This window comes from Cibotium barometz, chromosome 31 (genome assembly GCF_041138505.1).
Source record: "Cibotium barometz isolate CiBa-2024 chromosome 31, ASM4113850v1, whole genome shotgun sequence".
Classification (NCBI taxonomy): domain Eukaryota; kingdom Viridiplantae; phylum Streptophyta; class Polypodiopsida; order Cyatheales; family Cibotiaceae; genus Cibotium; species Cibotium barometz.
This window is the reverse complement of record NC_141076.1, coordinates 24,419,921-24,444,966: the sequence shown is the minus strand read 5'-3', so window position 1 is coordinate 24,444,966 and position 25,046 is coordinate 24,419,921. Positions and strand designations below refer to the sequence as shown.

At 43.6% G+C, this 25,046-nt stretch overlaps 1 protein-coding gene across 1 annotated transcript in view; it reads left to right on the top strand.

Annotated features, from left to right (window-relative positions):
* The first annotated feature begins 1,269 nt into the window (after positions 1 to 1,269).
* Positions 1,270 to 25,046, top strand: part of LOC147620657 (uncharacterized) — a 53,740-nt gene continuing 29,963 nt past the window's right edge. Inside the window, exons 1-6 of the mRNA XM_086824931.1 lie at positions 1,270 to 1,614; positions 1,697 to 1,830; positions 1,925 to 2,013; positions 15,470 to 15,604; positions 19,644 to 19,713; positions 19,817 to 19,903. Coding sequence (XP_086681057.1) covers positions 1,473 to 1,614; positions 1,697 to 1,830; positions 1,925 to 2,013; positions 15,470 to 15,604; positions 19,644 to 19,713; positions 19,817 to 19,903 — 657 coding nt within the window. The 5' untranslated portion in view covers positions 1,270 to 1,472. The remainder of the gene's footprint in view (positions 1,615 to 1,696; positions 1,831 to 1,924; positions 2,014 to 15,469; positions 15,605 to 19,643; positions 19,714 to 19,816; positions 19,904 to 25,046) is intronic.

Genomic DNA, 25,046 nt, shown 5'->3' with positions numbered 1-25,046 from the left:
TTTCTTTCATTTGATCCCCTAGACGCAAACCCTTACCATCTTTGGTAATCCATACATATGTATCATAGTTAATCTGAGGGTTATATTGATGTCTCTAAGGTACACCTAATATGATGTCTCCTTATAAATAGACCTACATCTTTCACTACCTTAATGCAATTATACTTTGTGCTAGTGAAAGTAGCTTTAACCTTGTAATGTGAGGGAACGGACTATAGGTTAAGCAATCTCATAGTTCTTTCGAAAATAAAGTCATGTGTGCTACCATCATTATGTAGAAGAGTAACAAATTTACCATCAATAGTTCCTTTCATTCTCAAAAGACAATGAGATTTGCTTTTTTTTTTTTACCTTCATAATTGGAATACTCATGATCATAGTTACCCTCTTGCTTGAATGAACCATCTTCCTCATCCTCAATCATGAGCAACTTTGCCATTCTTCTTCTTTAGACAATGTGTTACAATATGGCTATAACACTGAATGACACAAGACTTATGAGTCCCCTTTGTTAATCTTGGTGGAAGTGTCAACCCTCTTGGTATTGTTGTCGTCGTCGTTGCCCTTGGGTTTATCGAACTTCTTTAGAAAGAATCCCAATCTCTGGGGTTTTTTCACTTGATGTTCGGAATTCTTTTCTCTTTTGTGGAAATCCATTTTTCTCTTATAATTCAAGACTAAGAAAATAGTAGAGCTATGGGAATGTGGATGAAACATACTTACTTCCACTCTAATGGTAGGTCTAAGTCTTGCTATAAATTTTCTCTTTTACTCCAATTGAAGAAGGGTCTATCAAAGTCTAGCAACATAAGTGTATAGACTTTTCTTGGTGACATTCCACCTTAGCATAGTACTTTGCACTAGATGGTTACTAGTGTACTTAATTTTCTCTCTCTTAAAAAATTCTTCCCTAAAATAGTAGTCGTCAAGCTGGCTAAGTGATTAAAGTGCAACACATGCATCTTTCTTGCCATCATAGGTTTGTAGATGTATTTTGAATTTTTATATGCCATTGGTTTGTAGAGGAAACAATGACATCGTAATTCTTCGTACAAATTTTCTTCTGAATTTTTGTGGATCGCGCTGACTATTTTTACAAAGAAAAGAAATTTTTAGTAGGCGTTATTTTCAAGAGCTGCCTACGTAATCTGTGATGTTGCTCACTACTTAGAGTTAGTACTCACTTGTACCTATTTTACAATAAGTAATGCACCCCCCAAAATACTCACTTGTACCTATTTTACAATAAGTAATGCACCCCCAAAAAAAGAAGAAGAAGAAGAAAAAGAATAAGAATACATCACTGTTTGCGTGGAAAGCGTGAACAGCTTTTCGTCTTTCTTCGTGCGCGCTTTCTCTGTGTAGCCACCTCTCTCGCTTCTCTTTCTGAGTGAAGAATCTGATCTCTCTCGGCCTCTGTTGCGCGTATTTTTTTATTTGTGTGGTGGAGAGGGAGAGGGGGAGGGGGCAGGATGAGGGCAGCTCGCCATCTCTTGCAGCGAGCAAGAGTGGCGGCGAGAGCGAGGGAGCGCGGAATCTCTTCTCCTGCCATCACAAGATCTGGTCATCCCAATTGTGCGGCCCACCTGGTAGTAACATCCGGCTTCAGCTCAGGTTTGAAATCCCTACACCTCGCAAAGCTGTTCAAAGAAATCGATCACACCACACGCCCTCACACCACGGATTTTGTAAAAAGGGTCGGCGGCGATTTTGAATGGGCAGCAGATCGTGGTCGCCAACGGACAGCAGGCGCCCGAGAAGTCCGGCCCCCTCTTTCAATACGAACGGAGGGTTGAAACGGGTGACCTCATGGCTGGCGACAAAAACCAGGTCTTTGCTCTTCTCTTGTTCAGATGCCATTAGCCCTCTAAGGCTAGCCGTACATGATGCAATTTTATGAGCTGTGTTTTGCTGGCTCTCGCAGGAGGAAGCGCTTAGAGCTCTTCAAGTTCTTTACGATGAACTTGTTGAGAATGCCAGAGCCACCGGTCTAGATGACTCCTCGGACAGCAGGTAACTTCCCCTCCTCCAGGAACCTTGTTATTCTTGGCTGTCGATCCTAGAATAGCTTCTCTCTTTTTCGTACCGACATAATGTCGCAACAACATATGTAGCGCCATGGTGAGGAGATTCTTGAGACCTTGGAGATAGTTCTAGTTGAGTTACAAGCACTTATCAAGCTCTCAATACTCCCACAAGCCTACACCAGCTGGACGCCTATAACTAAATATATAATCTCTCTCTCTCTCTCTCATAACACATTTGGGCATAGCATAATGGCTTCATGAAAATTTCCCAAGCTCCACTATCTCCTCCTTGGGCATGCACATGCGCGTACACACACATACGTGCATGTTCATACATACATGCATATCTATGTATGTGTATACATACAAATGTATGTATATATGACTCACAGTCAATCCTTGAGCAGCTGCTGTATGTCGAATAGACTCTTGCATGGGATCCTAACATTGTCAGTCTATTTGAAGCTGATAACTGGAAACAAGACACTGAAGGAGCTGCCACTTGTTTGCTGAAGTTCTTGGTCGCTGGTAGAAGGCTGGAACAGAGCAGGCAAAGGCTTCTGCTGAAAGATCTATGTGTGACTTAAGTTTTCCCTTGGCGTTCCTGCAAAAAAAAGTGGTGCTAGCTTTCTAAATTGAAGCTGCAGGAGTTGTGAGTCTGTTTTGTCATGATCGCAGGTTTCTTCTTCCACCTTCCAGCTCTGTCCATGTTGCTTTGCTGTTACTTGCATTCTGCAAGCGACTGCACTTGTGCTTGGCTCAAGAGTCAAGCTTTTGCCCTGCCCCTTTACTTGCATTCTGCAAGCAACTGCACTTGTGCTTGGCTCAAAAGTCAAGCTTTTGCCCTGCCCCTTTGGCGTAAGAGTTTTTCTGTGTTTTTATATCTGCCCTTCCTCCCATTATTACCAGAATATTTAGTTTTAAAAAGCCATTCTAAAGTAAAGTAATTGTGTAGTGTGATATGCTTCATGGCTTATATGGATGCTTGTGAAATCTTCTCATGCTAACCTCTTTTTTTTTTTTTTTTTTTTTTTTTGGGGGGGGGGGGGGGAGTTAGAGCAAAGGGAAAGGTTCTATCGATCAATAATCAAACAGAGAAGATTATTTCATTGAAGTTTTGAAATCTCACAAAAGATGAGATTGTATAGCACCACTTACATGTGGTGTGCCAACACAAATCGATTTTGCAAGTTGTGACATCCCTAATTGGATCAAGTTTAGTATCAACTTGGTGTTGGATGGGTAAGGTTAAGGGGATGAGCTAACCCATGATCAGTTGGACTAAGGGATAGAGCTTAGCTGGCCTACGGGGTTGGTCATGTTAAAAAGCAGACCAGCCACAAAAAAAGACAAAAAACCCGAGAACATGGTTGAATGCCAAGGCTAATCTTGTATGCATCGCATGACCACGATAGATGTGGCTAGTGACTCAACCGTAGGTCCAGTGCCTTGAACCACCGTGTAGCGTGAGGTCTAATTGTTGGGAGCCTTCTTGGTATCGATGGTCCCAACCTAGCGTCCCTAGATCGAACCATCTACTTGCAGCTCCATGGCAATGAGGTCTCTTGGTATCCCTCTTGTCTACTGTGTGGATACCTCGATAACTCATAAGTGCCCCCAAGGTCACTTATATGGTAATAGCTTGGCTATTATTGGCCCTTGCTCTATTTATAAGCTTTTAGCCATTATTAGCCCTAGGTTGCTAACTATAACCTCTTAGCCAATCTAGATATCATCTTGCTTGCATCCTTAGCCCACATGTGAAGCCTCTAGGTCCCCACACCCTAGCTAATCCCTAACCCTAACGTGGGTTAGTCCATGTCCCTAGCCCTAATCCTAGGCCTGTTGGGATGTGACATACTTCTCTCCTTTTGTTCAATTCACGTTCTCGTGAATGCATAAGGAGACAAGCCTATGTAAGCGGATCCTTGTATGGGACAGCCATCCATAGCATCTACTCAAGTCTACTGCCTCTTGTTTAGACTTGTGTAAGATTCCTCTTGTAGACCGTGCTACAAAGATCCAATCGCTTATTGCCAATCCAACTCTTGTCCAAGAGCTAAATCCCAATAGGACATCCAATCTTAAAGTGCAACGAACTCTACCATAACAACCCTAGAACAGATCCACAAAAGAACTCAACTGTCATGCCTAATGGCATCTTGCATTAGTTGTCAGCAAACAATAGTACAAACAAGTCCTAGTGCCGTGTACTTCGAGTACAATATTGTACTTCTAGTACAATATTGTACTTCTAGTACAATATTCGAACCACAAGATCTCCCCTATCCACCAATCCTCATCTAAGACTGAACAGAGATTGTGTTTTCACACATAACTAGTAGATTTGCACGTCTACTTTAGGGCAAGCATAAAACTCCCCATCAATTTCTACACACGTCCCATGTCCTTGAATAGCCTGGAGACAATATATGGCTTCGAGCTACTTTTCATCCCACCAAATTGGAATGAACTTAAGGTTACCAAAGGTCCACACAATCCCATTAATAGATATCTTGAAGGACAATGGTTATAACATATTCCACCCCTAACATGTCCATGGGTTATACTCTGTTGAACAAGTGAAAATCCCAGAATAATCTGCATCCATCCTACAGTAACTCTGACCATTGTGGATCCAACCACATATACAAAGTCGGTATATCAAATGGTTCAACTGATGTTGTTACTGTCGGATGACGTCACGGAATTTGTAAGCCCAGCGGGGTGTGCCGTTACAGATTCAACCACGTGTCCAAGAGATAAAGATATAGAGAGGGGGGAGAGAGAAGGGAATAGGGATCTTGCATAGTACACCACACTGAGTGGTGAACATGCTCGGCTCCCTTTCAGGGATTTATTTAGGAACAATCCACGGGCACGCTGGCTAGGATCAATATAATTAATGAATACAAAACAAATAGATATGTCGATGTAGGATATCCAAGTTGATGTCGATGTCGAGGCACGAGATCTCTGATGCTTAGCACACCACGGGGATGACCTCTCACTGGGCTAGTACCAAATCCAATATCCAAATCCAATGATTTCAAGTCCAATGAATCCAAATCGAAATCCAAATCCAAATCCAATATCCAAGTCCAAGTCCAAGTCCAAGTCCAAGTTCCAAATCCAAGTCTCAAATCTAAGTCCAAGTTCCAAGTCCAGATCCAAATCCAAATCCAAATCCAAATCTCAAAGATGTCTAACTCAATACCCATTTTGTAGGAAGATCTTCAAGAAGCTTCTCAAAAAAGTAAACACGAAGGTCGCAGCGCTGGTGGCTATGGGCGGTCGGCGGCTCTGCATAGGCTTTGGGCGGTGGCGGCCGGCTGAGCTGGGCGGTGACAAGCCGAGCTGGGTGGCGGCGGAGTAGATGAAGATGAGGGTGTCCTTGCTCTCCACAAGCTTGATGATGTTGATGATGGTGAGGATATTCTCCAGGCTTCAATGAATGAGGAGAAGGGAGAGGTTCATGCTTCTTTTATACTTGATGAAGGCCCTTGCTTTTTGCGAAAAGCGGGCTAAGCTTTGCTTTTGTTTTTAATATTTTAATAATAATGAAATATTGGTCATCTTTGCCAAAGTTCTTGAGTTTTGCTTTTCTAACTTCAGGGCCTTGCTTTTTGGCCCTAGAGTTGCTTTTGGGAAAAGTGGCTTTTACCTTTTTGATCCGGTTTAGTCTCCCCTTGGCTCGCGGTCAACCAAGTTTGACTTTTTGCTTTTCCTTGCTTTTTGACCAAAGCTGGTGCTTTTTCACGAGCCAACTTCAAGATCCCTGTTCCAATGGTTTCATCCGTCTGTCCATGTGTCCGGGCATGAGTCCCATCATGTGAAAAAGAGCTAGGAGGGCCAAATAGTTACATCGCTCCCTCTTATATCGCAGTTGTTCTCAACTGTGGACTACAAGTGTTCCAAACATATCTATATGTTTAAAATATTTCCTAGTACTAGCCCTATCGAGTGAGCTTGTGCATCTAGTCTTTCCCCATATCTGTGGTGTCATTTGCTCATCTCTATGCCTTATCTTCATAGTCACAAGGGACGGGGGACGGTGACGGGGGATAGGGACAGGGACGGGAGGGGGACGGCTATAAGTAGGGAACGGGGATGGGGGAGGGAATGACACTCAAAAAATACTTTTTTTTTAAAATTTTTCTACTCTACACTTATTCTACTTTGGAAGTACATCAAAATGAGCACAAATTTACACTAAAATGGTAAGCTTTTGAGTCATATTAATAATTAAGTAGATACAAAATGAGTCATGACTCAAGAGTCAGGACTAAGCCTTAAGGAGGCAGAATACATGGACGGACTCAAATGAGTCAATGACAAAAAAGTGCTGAAGACTAGAGGCTAGAGGCTAGAGCTAAGTAGTAAGGTCCATGAATCATGATCCATGAATGATCATCCACGTGAAGTGCTTACCTCATGGTCATGGGTAGCTTGTGCCAAAGAAGCATCAAGCTCATCCTCAGTCTCATCCTCACTGGCATGCTGCTCCTGCACCTTATCCTCTTGTTGCTCTTCTTGTTGACTCATCTCCCACTCGGTGAAGGAATCTGCCTTCTTGTTCACGCTCTTGCAAAGCATTCGCAAGCTCGCGTTGACGAAGACAAGGTCATTGGCACGCTCTACCCCGAGTCGGTTCCTCTTCCTAGAGGCAATGTGGCTGTAGGTACTCCAAAGTTGCTCCAAGCAAGAGGAGCTGACGGCCTGGCTAAGTAAGCGGATGGCAAGCTGCTGCAGCTCCGGTCCATCCGAACCAAAGTCCTCCCACCATAGAGCAGCACCAACTTTGGAGCGGTCAACCTGTGCATCATGACAGCCATAGGGGCATGAAATGACCTGTACATCGAAAGCTGGTCCTTGATCTTGCGCCTAACCGATGCATCAGGCACAAGACGATCCAAGATGATCCTCCATCCAGCGCTCACCTCCCGGTCGCTCTCCTGTTTGTTGCCTTGGAATTCAGGGTCCACCACATAAGCTGCTGCATGCAATGGAGAGTAGTAGGAATTCCACCTTCCTAGACACAAGGCATGGATCTCCTCGTATTTGTCTTCGTCAGGCACGAAGTCTTTCAACTTCTCTATCATGCGATCTATGGCCTCGTAGACCTTGCCTATGCATGGTTGCATAGCGTCTACAATCCTCAATAGGTGGACTATGGGCCTCACCATAGCATCTGTGGTCTTCACATGCTCCCACCAAGAGGCGTCATCCGCCCGTAGCCTACACTCTTGGCCAGTGTTTGTATGGGACTCTTGCATGGCGACAAACTCGTCGCTAAGGAAAAGCCTCCTCAAAGCACTGCTACAATCCTTCAACCGGCCCAACATGAGAAAGTTGTAGGCAAACCGGGTGTCGGAATATTTGAGGAGAGAGAGACATGACCTCTTGTTGAACTCATGCCGAAGTCTTTGGTGGTTGAGACCATGGTGTTGGCCTCCTCAATGAGTGGGCTGATCCATGGTAATGCCCCGATGTCCTTGAGGAGGTTGTTTAGGCAATGAGCCATACAAAAGGACACTGTGACGTGTCCATACATACCTTGGAGAATAGCTCCCGCCGCCCTATTGGAAGGCTCCCCATCCGCAACAAAGCCCACTACATGCTCGGGGCCAACGATCTCCATGGTGGTAGTCTAAACACTCCGCCGCAAGCACATCCGTGCTCTTCCCAGTGCCGGATGCATCATGAGATGAGATGAAGTACATCTCTCCGCGGGAATATGCAACCACGCCGTGAATACTCCTCTTGCGGGTGTCACTCCATCCATCCACAATGAGGGAGACTCCGTTCCTCTCCCATTGCCGCTTTGTGTTGTCGGCCGCTTGCTCTACAATGCACTTCTCCTTCTCGAGCAATGTAGTGCGCAAGCTCTCGGATGAGGGGGGTGTATATGTTGAGACATACTCCCCAATCTTCTTAACCATGACCTTGAAGTATTCCGACCTATTCAAGAAAGTAATTTACTAACGAGAAGGGGACTAGGATGATGAAAACATGAATGATGAATTGGCAATGACCGATTGCACTTACCTAGCCGCTTGAAAGGCAATGTGGTCGTGGAAGAAGAAGCGGGCCACCGCCATATCCACCTCCTCCTTCAACTTGGGGTTCCAATTTTCCCCAAGTGTAGATTGTCGTCGTGGGCCACGTAATGGTTGAGAGGCCGTGGAGATGGAGGGTGCCGGCGTCGTGGATGGAGTAACATTCCGACTTGATGGTGAAGGTGATGGTGTGCATGATCCCGATCCACCTTATGACTCCATTGTAGAGGCTTGAGTTCCTCTCCCCATCGTCGCGGGATCCACGGCCACCCGTGGTGTCCTTCTTGTCGTTTCGACCGCCTCGTAGACGCTAAGCTTGTCAAGAAGTTCCCGTCTCTTCTCAGGCGTGACATTCGTGCAAAACCTCACGTCATGCCCACTCTCATGCAAGAGGTGGGCTCGCACTTTGTCGGCGCCACCTGTTCGCAGGTACGGGCAAAGCTTGCATACCCATGGCCGAGAAGTGTCTCCATGAGCGGATGGGGTGTAGTTAACCTCCTCCCACCATGTCCATCCCGTTGTCCTTCTACGGGAAGCCCCGGCATGTGAGGAGGATGCCATGGTTGAAAGATGGCTTGACTCTTGAGCCTTGAGGAATGAGAGAGAGAGAGAGAGAGAGAGAGAAGAAAGAAAGAAAACTATATTAACGTCCTTTAGAGGCCACATCTGACCTATAGGACTAATCAGATACATCCATGAGAGAGAGAGAGGCCGAGAGCCTAGAGGCTTGGAAGTTGGAAGACTCAAGACTCAAGAGACTTGAGGGAGAGGTGAGAGAAGAAGAAGCTCTTTTAACGTCGTAGGAACAATCCCAAGAGACCAAATATGATCTATCCGACGGGAGTGAGATTCGAACACAAGACGTGTTGAATAACAACTCCATGAGCTAACCAATCTACCACACATTGGGTGAGAGAGAGAGAGAGAGAGAGAGAGAGAGAGAGAGAGAGAGTCTAGATAGTAGGGCGGCGGCGGCCCGCGGGCCTTGTGTGAGAGGCTTGGAACTTGGAAGTTGGAAGCTAGAACTAAGAAGAAGCTTGAAAGCTTGAAAGTTGTGTGTGCTTGTAGCCTTGTAGAGGCTTGTTCTTATATAGATAGGCAAGAGAGAGATGCAAGCCTCAAGGGCAAGAGAGAAATGAAATGAAATGAAATGTTATATTAACGTCTTCAAAAGGCCATAATGACCTATGAGACCAAAAGTTACATCATGGTGGATCTGATACAATGTCTGGATAAAAAAACCCAGAAAATGAAAAATAAAGATGATACTACTGGCACCTAGAAAATGAAACTGGAACTGGAAGGTACACTATGGAGGTACCTCCATCTCATAATATGTGCCGCATCGGACACTGGCGGATCTCCTCAATATTCTCTGTGGTCAGTGTCATGTGCACAGTGGGTATCTACCGTGTGCTATACGCATGCAAGACTAGTTTCGAGGCTTGGGGAAGCTTGGAACTAGGCAGGCTGATTGACGAGCTGAGTTAGGGATATACTAACGGGCGGGCACCCAAGTATGGACGGGCGGGCGGCCAAGTGTGGACGCCCGATGACCGGCCAAGAGCCTATAAAAGGGTGGCCAAGGTTAGTTATTGTATGATAGAGAGTCTCGCGAGTTTGTGAGAGCTCTATGGTCTTGGAGCCTGGATCTAGTGCAGACGTGCACCTGCTTTATGCAGCCAAGGCCGGCAGCAGTCTCGAGGCCCGCGAGGGCAGCTTCGTGGCGGTATGGGACGTCACGAGGAGGAGATTGGTCGGTTCGTCAACCTAGCTAGCTCAGCTCGTGGCTCGGTGGGGACAGCCAAGACTGTGGGCTTGCCCACGGCTGTCAAGGTTGGGAGGTGAGTCAGGCCTGCACCCCCTTGCTTGTTTGTTGTTCGTTTGTTTGCAGGATTCGAGTTTCGAACCAAGATCGATCACGAGGGGATCCGTGGGGATTTGACACTTTTTATTGGCCGAAGATGAAAGGGTATGTAGAAGATTATGTTCTCAAGTGTCAGATTTGTCAGGCAAATAAAGCTGAACGCTTTAGACAGGCTGGGTTGTTGCATCCTTTGCAAATCCTAGGTAATAAATGGGAAAGTATTTCCATGGATTTTATTACCGGATTGCCAAGAACACATCAAGGCCACGATTCTATTTGGGTTGTGGTAGATCGCTTGACAAAAATGGCTAGATTTTTACCAACCCGGAAGACTATTACAGCTACGCAATTAGCTCGGCAGTTTATCGAGCAATTGTTTAGACTGTACGGGTTACCGCAGGACATAGTCAGTGATGACAGGGACTCTAAGTTTACGAGTGACTTTTGGAAACTTGTTTTCGAGAAGTTGGAAACAACTTTGAATTTGAGTTCCTCAGATCATCCTCAATCTGATGGCCAGACTGAAAGAGTGAATCAGATTTTGGAGGATATGCTTCGAGCATATGTATCCAAAAGACAAAGTTCATGGGAGGATTATCTTCCTATGTTAGAATTTGCATACAACAGTACTAAGCATACGAGTACAGGGTTTAGTCCTTTCATGCTTATGTACGGTTTTCAACCAAGATCACCTGTTACAGTAGGATTCTCAGGACTTCAGCATGATGCAGCACGTAATTTTTTGCAAGATATGCAGGAAATGTTACAAGTTGCAAAGGAATCTATTAGAAGTGCTCAAGACCGAGACAGGTTTTATTCTAATAGACATCGTTCACCTAGAGAGTTCTCTGAAGGAACGATGGTGTATTTGCGAGTTCCGAAAGATTCCGAGACTTTACGGACAGGTAGATCTCCGAAATTATCCCCTAGATACTGTGGACCATTTCGTGTTACACGACGGATTGGTTCAGTTGCATATGAATTGGATTTGCCTTCTCATGTGAAAGTTCATCCTGTATTTCATGTCAGTAGACTTAAGAAAGTACTGGGTGGAGCAGATCAGTTAGTTACTCCTCAAGAAATTATAGATGTCCAAGACATGACATTTGTTCCGCACGAACCTGAAAAGATTCTTGGATTTCGTGAACGAAGATTGCGTCATACGCTTATCACGGAATACAAGATCAAGTGGAAGGATCGTGTTGAGGAGGACGCTACATGGGAGACATTGACTTCTCTTCAGAGAGATTACCCTGGCTTTTTAGTGAGCTCAGGAGTGAGCTCTTAGAGGAAGGGGAGTATGTCATGTGCACAGTGGGTATCTACCGTGTGCTATACGCATGCAAGACTAGTTTCGAGGCTTGGGGAAGCTTGGAACTAGGCAGGCTGATTGACGAGCTGAGTTAGGGATATACTAACGGGCGGGCACCCAAGTATGGACGGGCGGGCGGCCAAGTGTGGACGCCCGATGACCGGCCAAGAGCCTATAAAAGGGTGGCCAAGGTTAGTTATTGTATGATAGAGAGTCTCGCGAGTTTGTGAGAGCTCTATGGTCTTGGAGCCTGGATCTAGTGCAGACGTGCACCTGCTTTATGCAGCCAAGGCCGGCAGCAGTCTCGAGGCCCGCGAGGGCAGCTTTGTGGCGGTATGGGACGTCACGAGGAGGAGATTGGTCGGTTCGTCAACCTAGCTAGCTCAGCTCGTGGCTCGGTGGGGACAGCCAAGACTGTGGGCTTGCCCACGGCTGTCAAGGTTGGGAGGTGAGTCAGGCCTGCACCCCCTTGCTTGTTTGTTGTTCGTTTGTTTGCAGGATTCGAGTTTCGAACCAAGATCGATCACGAGGGGATCCGTGGGGATTTGACAGTCAGCACCCTGACTGGGTGTCCCGCATGCCTCGCAAGAATAATCCGAATCTGCCGCTGCAACCTCCGTCTATGCTGGGATGCCCTCCTCCGAGAGGGCCAAGCCTCAAAGGCTCAAGGGCCAAGGCCCAAGGCCCAAGCCATAAACGGCAAAGCGGCGATTGCAACGGTTGGAAACGGCGACTGCAATGGCTATAAACAGCGAGCGCAACGGCGCAAACGGCTCCCTGCCGTCCCCTCACAGAACCGTCCCCCCCGGCATCCCTGTTCCTGAGGCATCCCCGTCCTCGTCCCTTGTGAGTGATGCTTCTTAGGGGACGTCCGTCCGTCCCCTGCCGTTCCCGTCGCCGGTCCGTCCCGTTTCGGCGTCCCTCCGTTCCAAGCACTCGTCCCTTCGGTCTCTTGTGACTAAGCTTATCTTTGACGAATGGCTTTGTTCTTGATGGTACTTCTCCAGGGCTTGTCACATGTGTTAGACATAATAAATTTATACTTACCTTCTGCAAAAACTAGACAGAAGCTAGTCAACAAACAAGCATGCATCATTCGTGTCTACTGGGTACTCCAGGTACTGGCGAGGTAGTCTGGAGCATAGTAGCAACGGAACGGGAACGGAACAAAAGCCCCACTAGGGAAACGGGAACTAGGGGAACGAGAACGGGCCAAAGGGGGAACAGGAACAGGGAACGACCTAGATAATTCGTAGAAATGATAGTAAATCTTAACATCATACAGGGCTCATTTAAAAACCCGTATTATGTAACCTTAAAACAAAAAGACATACTTATAGAATTTGCAAAAGTTTAGATATAACCAAATCAGAGACACTAAAGTCTAGTGCACCACACAATTTGCATGGCTAGATACTAATATATCTCAGAGGTTAAAATAAATTAGCCCACATAACTGACAAAAGACACAAAATGTGGCCCACGGCCTAGATAGGAGAAACAACCCAAGTCTAGAGTCCAAGCCTCATGGCGACATAGTAAGGAGATATCATGCATTCTTGGACTCTTTTATGACACTAGAGGGGGAACGACGGAACGCGTTAGACTTCAAGGTTGGAGTGACTTAGATTGGGGAGGAGATCCAGACACGAGGAGATCTACACCAGGCTACGGATTTACCCTTGGCTCAGGAGCTATTTCATGGGCAGCGAGACTATCATCTATATCATCCAAGAAAGCCATATCATCAAGACCAACATCTGCAGCACCCAAAGCTTCAACCCCATCCTGACCAGGATCTGTAAGTCCATGGGTCTCCTCAGCATCCGAGGACTCCTCATCAAGGAATACAAACTTCTATGGTTTGGGAGAAGCTATATCACCAAGCAAGCGCAAAATTAGCACTTACAAAAATCAAGTCATTGACTTGCTTTGTCCCAAATTTCTTGGATGCGACATGGCTGAACACAGTCCATAGTTGCTCAATCGGAGAGGAGCTTGCACCTTGAGACAAGATCCTTACTGCCAATGATTGAAGCTACAGTGTACGAGCCCCATAATCCTCCCACCATAAAGCAGCCCCTATCTTAAACCTGTCTCTCTGTGCATCGGCCGATCCAAACCTTCCCAACTTGTTGCGATAGAATCCAAGTTGGTCTTTCACCAACCTTCGTTTATCATCATTACGAATCTGCCTTGAAAGCACCGTCTCCCTATGACGGCTCTTGACTGAGAAAGAAGCCCATCCCATCCACTCATTGCATACAACCAACTGCTTCAAAGGCAAGTTTACGTTGGATAACCTCTTCATCACGAGAAAGTTATAACCAAAGCATGTCTCTGAGTACTTCAAGAGATCCTTTTTGGATGATAACTTGCAGAATTCATTCAAAATAAACTCATGGTTTTGAATGAAGCTTATTATCTCCTTGCCTTTTTGAGTGTGTGAATCAACCCATGGCAAGCTGCCAACAACCTTCAATAAGTTGCTCAAACAATGAGCAAAGCATGGACTAAATGTGATATGCGGATATCTGTCTTCAAGCTTTAGACCAGCTGCTCTATTTGTTGCCTCACCATCATCTAAGAACTTGTGGGCCAACTTTCTCTACCTGCCAGGTTTGTGAGAAAAAACAGTAGCTGTAAAACCCACATGTGTGAGTATTGTACAGCTGTACGGATACTGAGCAGATGCTAAATAGCCAGCAGGCCACTATATGGCCAACACTGAAGAGAATAGAAACCATCGGACTACTGTACGACCAGAAAGAGGAGGACAGAACAAGCTGGCTGTTGCTACTGTGTACGGCCAACGCACAGAGGAGAGAGGGAACTGTATGGCCAGCCCTGAGAGGGAGAAAGGAAACAAGAGGTGAGCCAGGTCGAAACTGATGATGAGATGATGGGGGGCGATCCAAGAAGGGTGAATCTAGAGTACACACAACAACCAGAGAAGACGATCACGCCAGTAACCCACTAGTGACCTCTTTGTGTTTTTCCTAAGTGTTGCAAGGTTTGATGTTCCGTTCATAGTATTTGAATTCTTCTATTTATTTGGTTAATATAGGCAAGGCAAATCTCCATGTACAAGATCCTTTGACAAGATGGTCACACATGGAGAAGACAGGGCCAGTGAAAGTAACCCCGAGGTATACATATGAACAAATGCATCACCTCTGTACATGAAAGAGTGTCTAGATGGATCGCACATGGAGAAGATAGGTATATATATGAACATATGCATCACCTCTGTACATGAAAGAGTGTGTAGATACAAAGTGTATTGCTGTGGTATGATAGCCAAGTCTATGCCACACCTAATTCAAGGATTGAGTTTTATATGGAGGAGTGACATTTTATTTCCTGGTACACTAAATCTCAGATAATTTTTAAAGGATGTTCTTGACTTTGTGAGGAGCTGTATTCTATGTCAACAAATTCGGATCAGCTAAACATTAAAGTCACATATGTTACAATCACCACATCTATCATGTGGTAAATACAATGTTATCAGCATGGATTTTATTCTGAATGGCAAGTGACTTCAAACAGAATTTGTTTCACAATTTTAAGTTTGTAGATGATTTCTTAAAGTGGAAACATAGAAACAACAGGTGATCCGTTTTGAAGTCTTAAAAACCTCTTGGCAAAACTTGCTCCATCCAATTTTTGGCTTTTTGTTATTTGCCTGTTTGCTTGGGATTGCTCTTCCGCCTGTGTAATCTGCCCAAAATTTGTTTTGCGGGCTCTCCTTCTGCCATCCTCCTTTCTCCTTCTTTCTCCTTCTTCCTACTTCTTTTCCTCCTTAGTTTCCTTCGCTTCTTTTATCTTCGTCCTCTCTTCTGAATTCTCCCATCTTTTTCCAAATCAGTACTTTGTACACTCATTATATTTCTCCTTGTAGTGTTTTCGTTAGTTACATGTTATTATATTGCTCTCAAGTTTCAATTTGTAAGACGCAATGTACTGTTTGAATGTAAGCTACATGAATATTGTAATCATTGAGGTGTGTTTTTCAGCGATTTCTGAAAGCTTTATTTTATTTGATAGTTTTAGAAAATATTGTTTTTAAAACCTTCTCAAGAGATCAAATGTTTCGAAACAAAATTTCAAAACCTTAATGGAAAAAACCTCAAATTGTTCTTTTTGTGACTGAGTGAAAAAAGGGTAGTTGTAACCTGGCAATCAATGTTGCATGTGACAGGCAGCGGAGTTGGTCTTGGATGAGCTTCATATCAGGAAGTCGAGGCACATCTAGCCCGTTCATACGTGGCCTTTATCTTTATGGTGGTGTTGGCACAGGAAAGACCATGCTCATGGACCTCTTCTTTGAAGAACTGTAAGGAAAATCGAAAATTTTATATTAACAGTATTGGTTTGTTTTTAAGGATGTCGTGTTATCATTGATCATTAGAATGTCTTGAGTTACACAAATTAAAATTATCTGTGTTTGTGTGGGCGTGTACGCATTCAGTAGCGCCCCTAACCCTAGTGCTGTCAACCCAACAAGAAACCCAGCGGAGACTGAGAAGGGAGACACCATTCAGCTGTAGTAGTGAGCATGATGACAATGCGATGCTGACCTGCAATATGCTGGGGGAGGAGAGAGACCCGCATCATCGCTCGCTGCTGACATTACTGGCATCTCTGTTTGTGTTTGCTGCATCCCTGTTCGTGCACTGCTGGTCGCTGCATCTCTACTTGTGGTCACACATCCCTGTTCATGTTGCGGTGGTGTGGCAGATAGCCAGGGACCCAAGAAAAGGAGTCGTCAGCAATACAGGTTAACACAGAAACAAACTCGGCCTCATCCTGGTACATTGGAGTTGGAGGCTTGCTGGATACCATGGAATCTGGCTTTGAGTTAACATATCAAACACTCTTGGAATAAACACCAACAATCACACCATAGATGCCATCACCACAAAACAACAGGAAGATTATGTATTGGTAACATTCAAACCCAAAGAAGAAAGAATTGCAATCCTTAGGCAGTCAAAGCTCTCGAAGGATGCCCACAAATGGATAGCTGAGGAGCTCTCACCATCTCAATTTCGGCGAAAGGGAGCAGAGCTTGAGGTGGTTGGAGCACCTCAGGAGCAACCTTAACAAGGGGCAGGTCAGTCTCCACACTCTTAGTATGGGTACCACATGCTGAGAAAAAGCAAACTTAGGAAGGGGTAGGCCAGTCGTCATTCTGCTCAACGTTTAGCAACTTCAGCAGACACATCGAGCATATTTAGCAAAAGGAGGTCAATTGGCACATGTATTTTGGTCTCCACGAGCAGCCCCAACATGGAAGGAGAGTTGACACATGCACTTCCTGAGAATGGATAGCTTGAGAGAATGGTAGGTGAATTTACACATGTTCAGCAAGATACCAATTTTGCATGAACAACTGCACCTAGGGGAGAATAATTTGTTACTTGCTTAGCAGGAGCAGCCCATGCATGGGGACTTATCTTTCAGATTAGGGGCTGGTGTTCTTCCTGACATTTTCAGCCCTAAATATAGTTATGCAGCTGACTGCTTCATTGCATGGCTTTCTTCTCTATTCACCTCCCATCGATTGATTAAGCCCCTAAATATGCATGATATAACTAGCCCAATATGGTAATTTCTCAATTTTGGCTACATTCCCATGCTGAGCTCAATTACCCCCTTGCCCAATGCTTGCAATGTGACCAATAAATGCTGTAAGGCCCAAACGCCCTTTTAGTCCTTTCATGCAATTAATACCTATGGTCACACCCCAAGATTTTCTTCTTCACGTTGGCCAACTCAAACATTGGTTAAGCCCTCTAGACTCCTATTCACACCCCCATTCTTGGGGCATCTTGTCAATATAGGACATGTAACACTTTCCCCTCCTAAGAAACGTTTATGCCTCAGAAACAACATTAGGAAGTCTTGTCTTTAAACAACACTATGAATGTATGACAATACTTGCGAGATTCAGTACTGTGTACGTTGAGTACGTCTGGTCCTCACATCAAGAATCTTTCGTGAAGAAGTTTAGGTGGTTCTTGATCTCAAGAAGGATTTTATCATCTACTATAATATCTATACATTGCTGAGTTTTCTTCTTCAGTGACCACATCCTTCAAGTGAGATGGGAGCTCCTCACAAGCACTTCCAACAGAATGCAGTAGTGGCTTGCAGAATTTTTATGCATGTGAGTTGGGGACCCTTCTTCACCATGGGACCCGACTACCAGCCGACATTGCACTACGGGCCCCCAGTGTGGCTTTTCCCTCCTCCGTTCCGTTCCGTATGTAGCCACTCTCCAAGAGCAGCCAGCTAGAGAGGAAGCCCCTCCTTTCTTCTTCTTGTTTGCACCTCAGTTGAGGGATGTACTTTGTTGCTCCGCATGATAGCTGTTTTGTAGTTTGCTTTTGCGAATGTTTTTTTTTTCTTGTTTGCACCTCAGTTGATTGCCACAGCCTGGTTTGTTACCTCCTGTTGGTGTTACTCATGCTCAACTCAGCTAGTCGATCAGGAGTTTTCTGGGGTTTGGATTCGATGGCATAGCTGATTTAGAGCTAGAGTAGCCTAGGACAGTTTGATCTGGCCAACACGAGAGGGGGGCTTGATTATCATTGACCCAGATGTTCAAAGCAAAGCTCTTCTTTGTAAGCTTGTTGTTGAGGCCTTCTTCTAGGAAATGAGTCGAAGGAGTTTTTTCTTTATAGTTTTGGAACTTGCACCCCCTCCATGGCATGGCATGGCATGGGAGGAGACTGGACTCAGATTTTTACCACAGATATCAGAATGCTAGCCTTCCCCCTAATGTTTGCCATTGTTAGAGCCTGGCACAGTTTTAGAGGTGGTTTAAGGCAACGGATTCCTTCCAAAGGTCATGAGATCGATAGACAGCCTATCATGTGGAATGATATGTATATTGTACAAGATGATGGGCAACCAGTTGAAGCCACAGGATACCATGCAATGGTCCAAGTGGGAAACAGGTCCAGCTGCATGGGTTGGGATCTGGAAAGGCTTTTAAAGCCTTTCTAGTACAACACCTCAGTAGCAAGAGGCTTATGCAGATTACTCTGCATTGTTGTCCTTGTTCAGGTGGTTGGCATTTCTTGGGGCACAGGCCCTACCCAAGACAATGGTGATGTCATGCACGTTTCTGTACAGTCACGAGACACGATGATTAGGATCTAGGATGAGGAGCCCATCCAAGATGCACTTATTGAGCCAACGTGCATTGTTGGACTAGCTTTGTAAGTGTTGGTACATTGACACTTCGAGACAATGGCTTCATGGAGGATGTACCATCAGACACTTGCAGTGGGATCTGGGAGAGAGGGAGTGGATTTCAGTAGGTCAACTCCCATTCTTTGACTACACTATCAAGAATGCTAATCCCCCATTCTTCGACTACACTATCAAGAATGCAAGGAGACTTAAGATTCAATCTAGACAGTGGAGGCCCTGTAGACACCAGCACTGGGAGAGTTTTCATATCACAGGACATGCACAGATGCTTCTTTCTGGAGGAGATTGTGGAAATCATGTAGAAATAGAAAGATGTGTTTTTTGGGCTTTCTATCCATGGGGGGATTATAATCAGTGGAGGGCAATTTTTGGGGCCAACCTTTCTTGCCCATGTAGATCAGCACACACATAGAACGTCCATCATTGTTTATGGGACTATCCACAGGTGAGGATCATCTGGTACAAGATGGGCAGCCTGATTGGTATATTTGTATCATCCATCACCTATGTGACTTGGGGTTCAGTTTCATGGCTCAACCTAGTGAGGTCCAATGAGAGAGGAGATTCATCCAGAGCCATCAAACTACATTGTCACACAGTTGTTTTTTGCCACTTGGATGAGAGCTTGTCTCTCAGTTCAAAGCATGCTATACACCAGTTGATACAGTGTGGGAGACTATTGCGAGCGATATTGTGTGGAACCTATGGAGGGAAGAGCTTTTTCAGAGAGTGGAAGAATGGCCCTTTCTTCTTCAAGACTTCTTCTGGCTTATCTTGGTGCTTTCAGCCACCTTTATGGCTTTCCATTCTTTGCATGGTCTATTTGTACTTTGAGTCTTCTGACTTTATATGCCTTTTTTCATACTTAAACAGAAGTGTTTTTTCCTGGAAACAAATTAAACAAAACTAGTTGTTTTAAAGTATGTTGTAAAGTATTAACCTGCCAAGTAAGATTTTCTACTGAGTTTCGTTTCCACTTCAATATTTCTATTACACTTAGCTGTACTGACATGTTCAGTTGTTCAGTCATTGTATCACTGGAATTGAAATGTGGAAGAGATCTTATTTTGAAAATAATCTGCTATCAACATTCAATACATGCATGAGTGCTGCCGTGCATTTTTAGCTGACTATGGTTCAGGGCCTGGCAGACCTGAAAATTGGAGGAAAAGAAGAACCCATTTTCACGATTTCATGCTGAATGTACATAGCCGTCTGCAAGTGAGAGCATCATTCTTGGCCCGCAGTTTTGATTTTGATACTTATTTTCAAGTTGCATTCCGCTGAAATTTATTGCCATTTGTTTGTTTTTTGAAACTTGCAGAAGCAGAAAGGTAAGGCTGATCCATTGGAAGTTGTAGCAGAGGACCTTCTAAGAGAATCAGTCCTATTGTGCTTGGATGAGTTTATGGTATGTTCTTCTTGAGGTAATTCATCAAGTGTGACTCTAGTAATAGTACTACTTTTTGTTGCTTGCACTGTTAGATGGCCTGATGCTGGGTGTCAGGCTCCCCCATCCCTCTAGTTGGTTGAATTTGATGTATCTTTATATCCTACTTGTATACTGTTCATGCATTCCCATTTTGTAGTGCTTTCCTTGCAACGATATTGTGATGAATGCAAAGCACTCTGTGGGAAGCAAAGTGACAACTGCTCCATCATCTCTCAATCCTTTTTGGGGCAATTACATTGGTATATGATCTAGGATTGTTACGTCCCAAGGCTAACCAGGGTTAAGACTTTCGGGTCAACCATAGCCTATGTTGAAGGGATCTTAAGCTGGGGGTAAGTAGCTATTATGAGACGTGTTATATTTGGCTCCTAGTTTATAGTGACTTCATGAGTCAGTTTGAGGGAGAGCTCCTCAAACCGGGCTACTCCATGCTTACATCCCATGGGTGTGTTCTGGTGGTATATGGGACGCAAGGGACTTCGCATGTGGAGCTATGTCTCTGATGCTACTATCCCCTGTGCTCGGGGGTGAGCCTGAATGGCTCTGTGGTTGGGTGGTGAGGTAGATGCATGAGTCTTTGTGTGTTTTTCCTGTTTGTTAATGCTTAATCGCAGGGTTTGCTTGCTTGGGGCTTTACATTGGTATCAGAGCCACACCTGATTGGATTAGGTTGGAAAAATCCGAAAGGGTGCCAGAGAGAATCCATTTCCTGGATCCTCCAGAGCTCAAGTTTCTGCAGCGTTCTTTTGCTTTCCAAGGTTTGGGTGGTAACTGGGCTTGAGGGAGAAGGTCAGTGTGGTTGGATGTGTGGGAGTGTTGCAAAAGAACTCCATATCTATGAGAAAAAAGCAGAGGGAAAAGCAGCATGGTTCTTGTTGCTTTTTTGAGTCTTGTGCAGGGAATCTGTTTACCCTAATCCCTTACGTCAGTGCGTGACATTATGTGCTTTTTGGGATTTACTTATGCTGTGAATTTCTCCTGGTTGGGCTGTTAGGGTTATGCAGGAGCTGGTCACCATGTTCCTATGTGTTGATATACATGCATGGATATAGGGCTGACCTTAGCTCTTTGATGGGAACCCTTTTGGTCACCAAGAAGAGGGGATGAAGGAGAGTACATAAAGCAAGCATGTATGCTGGTCCTGGCATGACAGAAGGGCTGCATGGGAACTGTTCAGAGCACAGAGAGAAGACGAAAGGCTCACTTCTGTGGCCGATTCAGATTTTCCCAGGCCCACTGTTGTGGCCGATTCAGCTGCCCATGTGCAGGGTTTTGATCCTCAAATGGTGGGCATGCCTGAATGTGAGGGGGATGCCCAAAAGGACACGTGGTAATTTCTGACTTAGAAACAGGATGATGTGGAGTGTTTTTTGGAGATGCCTTTTTGGAGCCAAGTATGCTTTTTTTTGGGGCCACTTTATGCATTGAATTCTCTGAAGTCGACCAGGGATAATGTTTTTTGACACCCCTGAACTGCATACTTGGTGTTTCCTACTTATGCATCCCTTCCCTCATCAACTCTCACCTGTCATAAGTACACATCTTGCCATCTATTGCTCATACACTCTCTACAGGTGCTTCCTTATCTGAACTGATTTATGGCTGAGTATATGGACACCTCAATCTCTTCTGTGGAGGTGCATGGAGCCTTGCTGACCTCTCCCACAGAGACTCAACCTGGAGTAGCTACTGTACCTGCTGCTCCTGTACAAGGTGGTGACATGGTTCAACCCAATATACCACAAGTATTCCCTCAGTATGTGGGACAACCCTTACTGGCGATACAGAAAGGTGTGGATCCCAACTTTCTTCAAGCTTTTTCTTAGTTTGCTGCTCCGTATTCTCAACATGCGGTCTATGTGCAACCTCCTCTGCCTACTGGACAGCCATCACCTGCTCCTTAAGGCTCACCTCTTGCATCTCCTTTTGTGGATTCTTTGTACTCCACTGTTCTTGATTTACAGAGACAGTTGGCAGAGCTATTTGAGGCTCCCCAAGCTGCAGCTAGCAATCCTCCTCCTTTATAGGTTTCCTTCCACCCCGGAGCCTTTTTCTGGTGATGAGGAGTGTAAGGAACTTTACTTGGATAGTTGGCTTGGGAAGTGGACCGCTTTTTCTGATCTGTACAAATAAACTGATGCTTAGCGTATTAGTCAGATTCAAATTATGCTTCAGCATAAAGCGTTCGCCTGGTGGAAGGACTATTCCTTAGTGTAAATTTTATCCTAAGGTTATATTGATGAATTATCCTAATATTTACTTTAATTACACTAATCCATAATTAGTGCTCAAACCAATAATTATTTCATCCAATATAATTTTTATCATCATACAAATTTATGTGCAATTTATGGTCAAATAATTATAGCAACTATGCATAAATAATTTTGACGTGCTCCTATTAATTTATCCTAAGCTAAGGTAAATTTTAAGACCAATTAATTTCTTTGGTTTGGGGCATGTGTAGAGAATATTTCATATTCAAAAATTAATATTAATACTGAGCCTAAATTATTTATAATAATAGAGTGGTCAATTTAAGCTAAACTATTAATTATGTGCACACAACTTATGTTAATTAATCACCTAAGTTTTAAATTTACATTTCTAAAGTTATACTATAATTATTTTTACACAGAATAGAAAATTTCAAATAGCTCATTTAAAACCAATTAGAGATATTACGACTAAAAATGAGATATTATGCTGAAAGTATCTCTAGGCCTAGCTTTAATGCTTGGAGTAGATGCCTTTGGGGATGATAAAAAATGAGATATTATGCCGAAAGTATCTCTAGGCCTAGCTTTAATGCTTGCAGGAGATGCCTTTGGGTATGAAGACCTACATTTCTTCCTAGAAGCTCACGATTTTTTAAAAGCTCTTTCCTAGGTGGTTGCATCTCCCAATTTGTCTTGGACTAGGTACTTTGGAAGTGATAAGAGTGATATAAATTTACGGTACTTGCTTATGACAAGTACCAGACATTGAAAACAATAAAATCGAGCTCCCTTTCTTCAAGAAAAAAAATTCATGGATTTCTCCATGAGAAGGGGGGGGGGTAGTGGGGGAGGGGGCACATATTTAAACATGAATAGAGTGATTGAGAGCCTCTATATGTGCATCGATCACTTGAGTGGATGTCAAGCCATATCTACCATGCATTTCAAGAAAACCATAGAATTTGGGGACTAAACTTCACCTTTACATAAGATTTATCGTTTTTGAACTAGTGGTGTATAGACGACTCTTATTTTGCATGAGCCATAAATAACATATCACTAAATAAATACCATGGGTATTTTAACCACCACCTACCAACCAAAATCCACCTAGTTTTAGCTAAACCATGGTTTTTTGAACCTAAAAAAAACCTTTAAATTAAATTAATGTGCACCTCACATAGTAGACTTTATTAATTTATTTTTCCATTTCCATGAAAACCCTTATAATTTTAACCTTAATATTTTTAATTAAATATTCACACTAGTCTAATTAATTTTTATTTTACTTTCTAATTAATTTTATCATTTTCTCTTTTATCTAAATTAAATATAGATGTGTACATAGGGGTTTTTCTCATTATTTTAAGCATATGAACCTTGCTAATTTACTCAAAAAGATTTATTTATGAGACTTTTACAAAGAATTTATACATTTTCTCTCTCCTTAGGGTGTTTTACACACTCGGTTTAATTTATTATTGGTAAGAAGAATCTTACATTCTCTGCCACTTAAAGAATGAAAATGTTCTCATTCTCCTCTACTTAAAGAACGAGATATCCTCATTCTCTCCCATTTAAAGAACCGAGATGTCCTTATTCTCCTCCACTTAAAGAATCAAGATGTTCTCATCTTGCGAATTCTGGATAATCTCTTACTATATACTTTTCTTTCTCCCATGTTGCATCTTTGACTGGGAAGAACTTCCACTTGACTAAATATTCCTTCAAGATCTTGTTCCTAAGAGGCTTTTCTCTGACATCCAAGACTTCCTCTGGTTTTAATTCTAGTTGCTCTTGAACCAGCATAGTAATTTGCTCATCTTCTAGGATATATCCTGGATTCAAAATATGCTTCAATAAACTGACATGAAAAACATTGTGGATCTGAAGATACGGGGAAAGAAAAAGTTCATAAGCTTAATCTTCGATCCTCCGCATAATCACATACGGACCATAATATCTGGGCGATAATATCTTGTACTTTTTCAATGAGAGAACTCCTCTTAGGTCATATATGAAGAAAGACCATATTGCCTTTTTCATATTCTTAAGTGGATCTCTTCGGGTCGGCATATTGCTTTTACATGTCGTGAGTAGTCTTTATGTTCTTTCTTATGGATTGCATTTGATGGTCCATCTCATCAAGAATTTTCTAAGAAACTTAAACCTTGATTAGTGGTGGTAGGTTAGACTAATTCAAGGGTGTAAGGCATTCTTACCTGTATAATAACTTAAATGGACTCATAACAATGTTTCGATGATAAGAGACATTGTAAGTAAACTCCACTAGATGTAAAGAATGTAAAGAATTTATCCATCTTCTTGGCTCATGACCACAAAATGCATAAAGAATATCCCCAATCACTTGGTTGACTCTTTCAATTTGTCCACAACAGTCTCAAGATGATAAGTCGTACTGAGATCGAGAGAAGTTTCCACTGCTTAAAAGAAACTTGACCAAAACCAAAAAGTAGACTCAACATCGTTGTCGCTTATTATTATGCCGTGGAGTTAGAATATTTTCCACAAAAAGTTTTTTTTTTCTTTTCAGGAAAGAGACTTCTATCAAGTATGAAAAAAACCAATACAACAATCACGACTATAAGCCGGAATAGAATAGAATCACTCTAATATGTAAGGTGATTTCAACCACTGAGAAGCATCATGATTCCATGAGAGACCTGTGGGACTAGACGAAAAGAAAATGCCATGGTCCCACTCCCATATAAATACAACGCGCTTTGCGTGCGCGGAATGAGAGGACCCTTGAATATGATCCCAAGTAGCCATGAGAGTATGGATGATATCACCCCATATAGTACTAATGCACTGAGACCCAAAAATTTGGACAATCTCTATAGCCTCCGTGCATCTAGCTC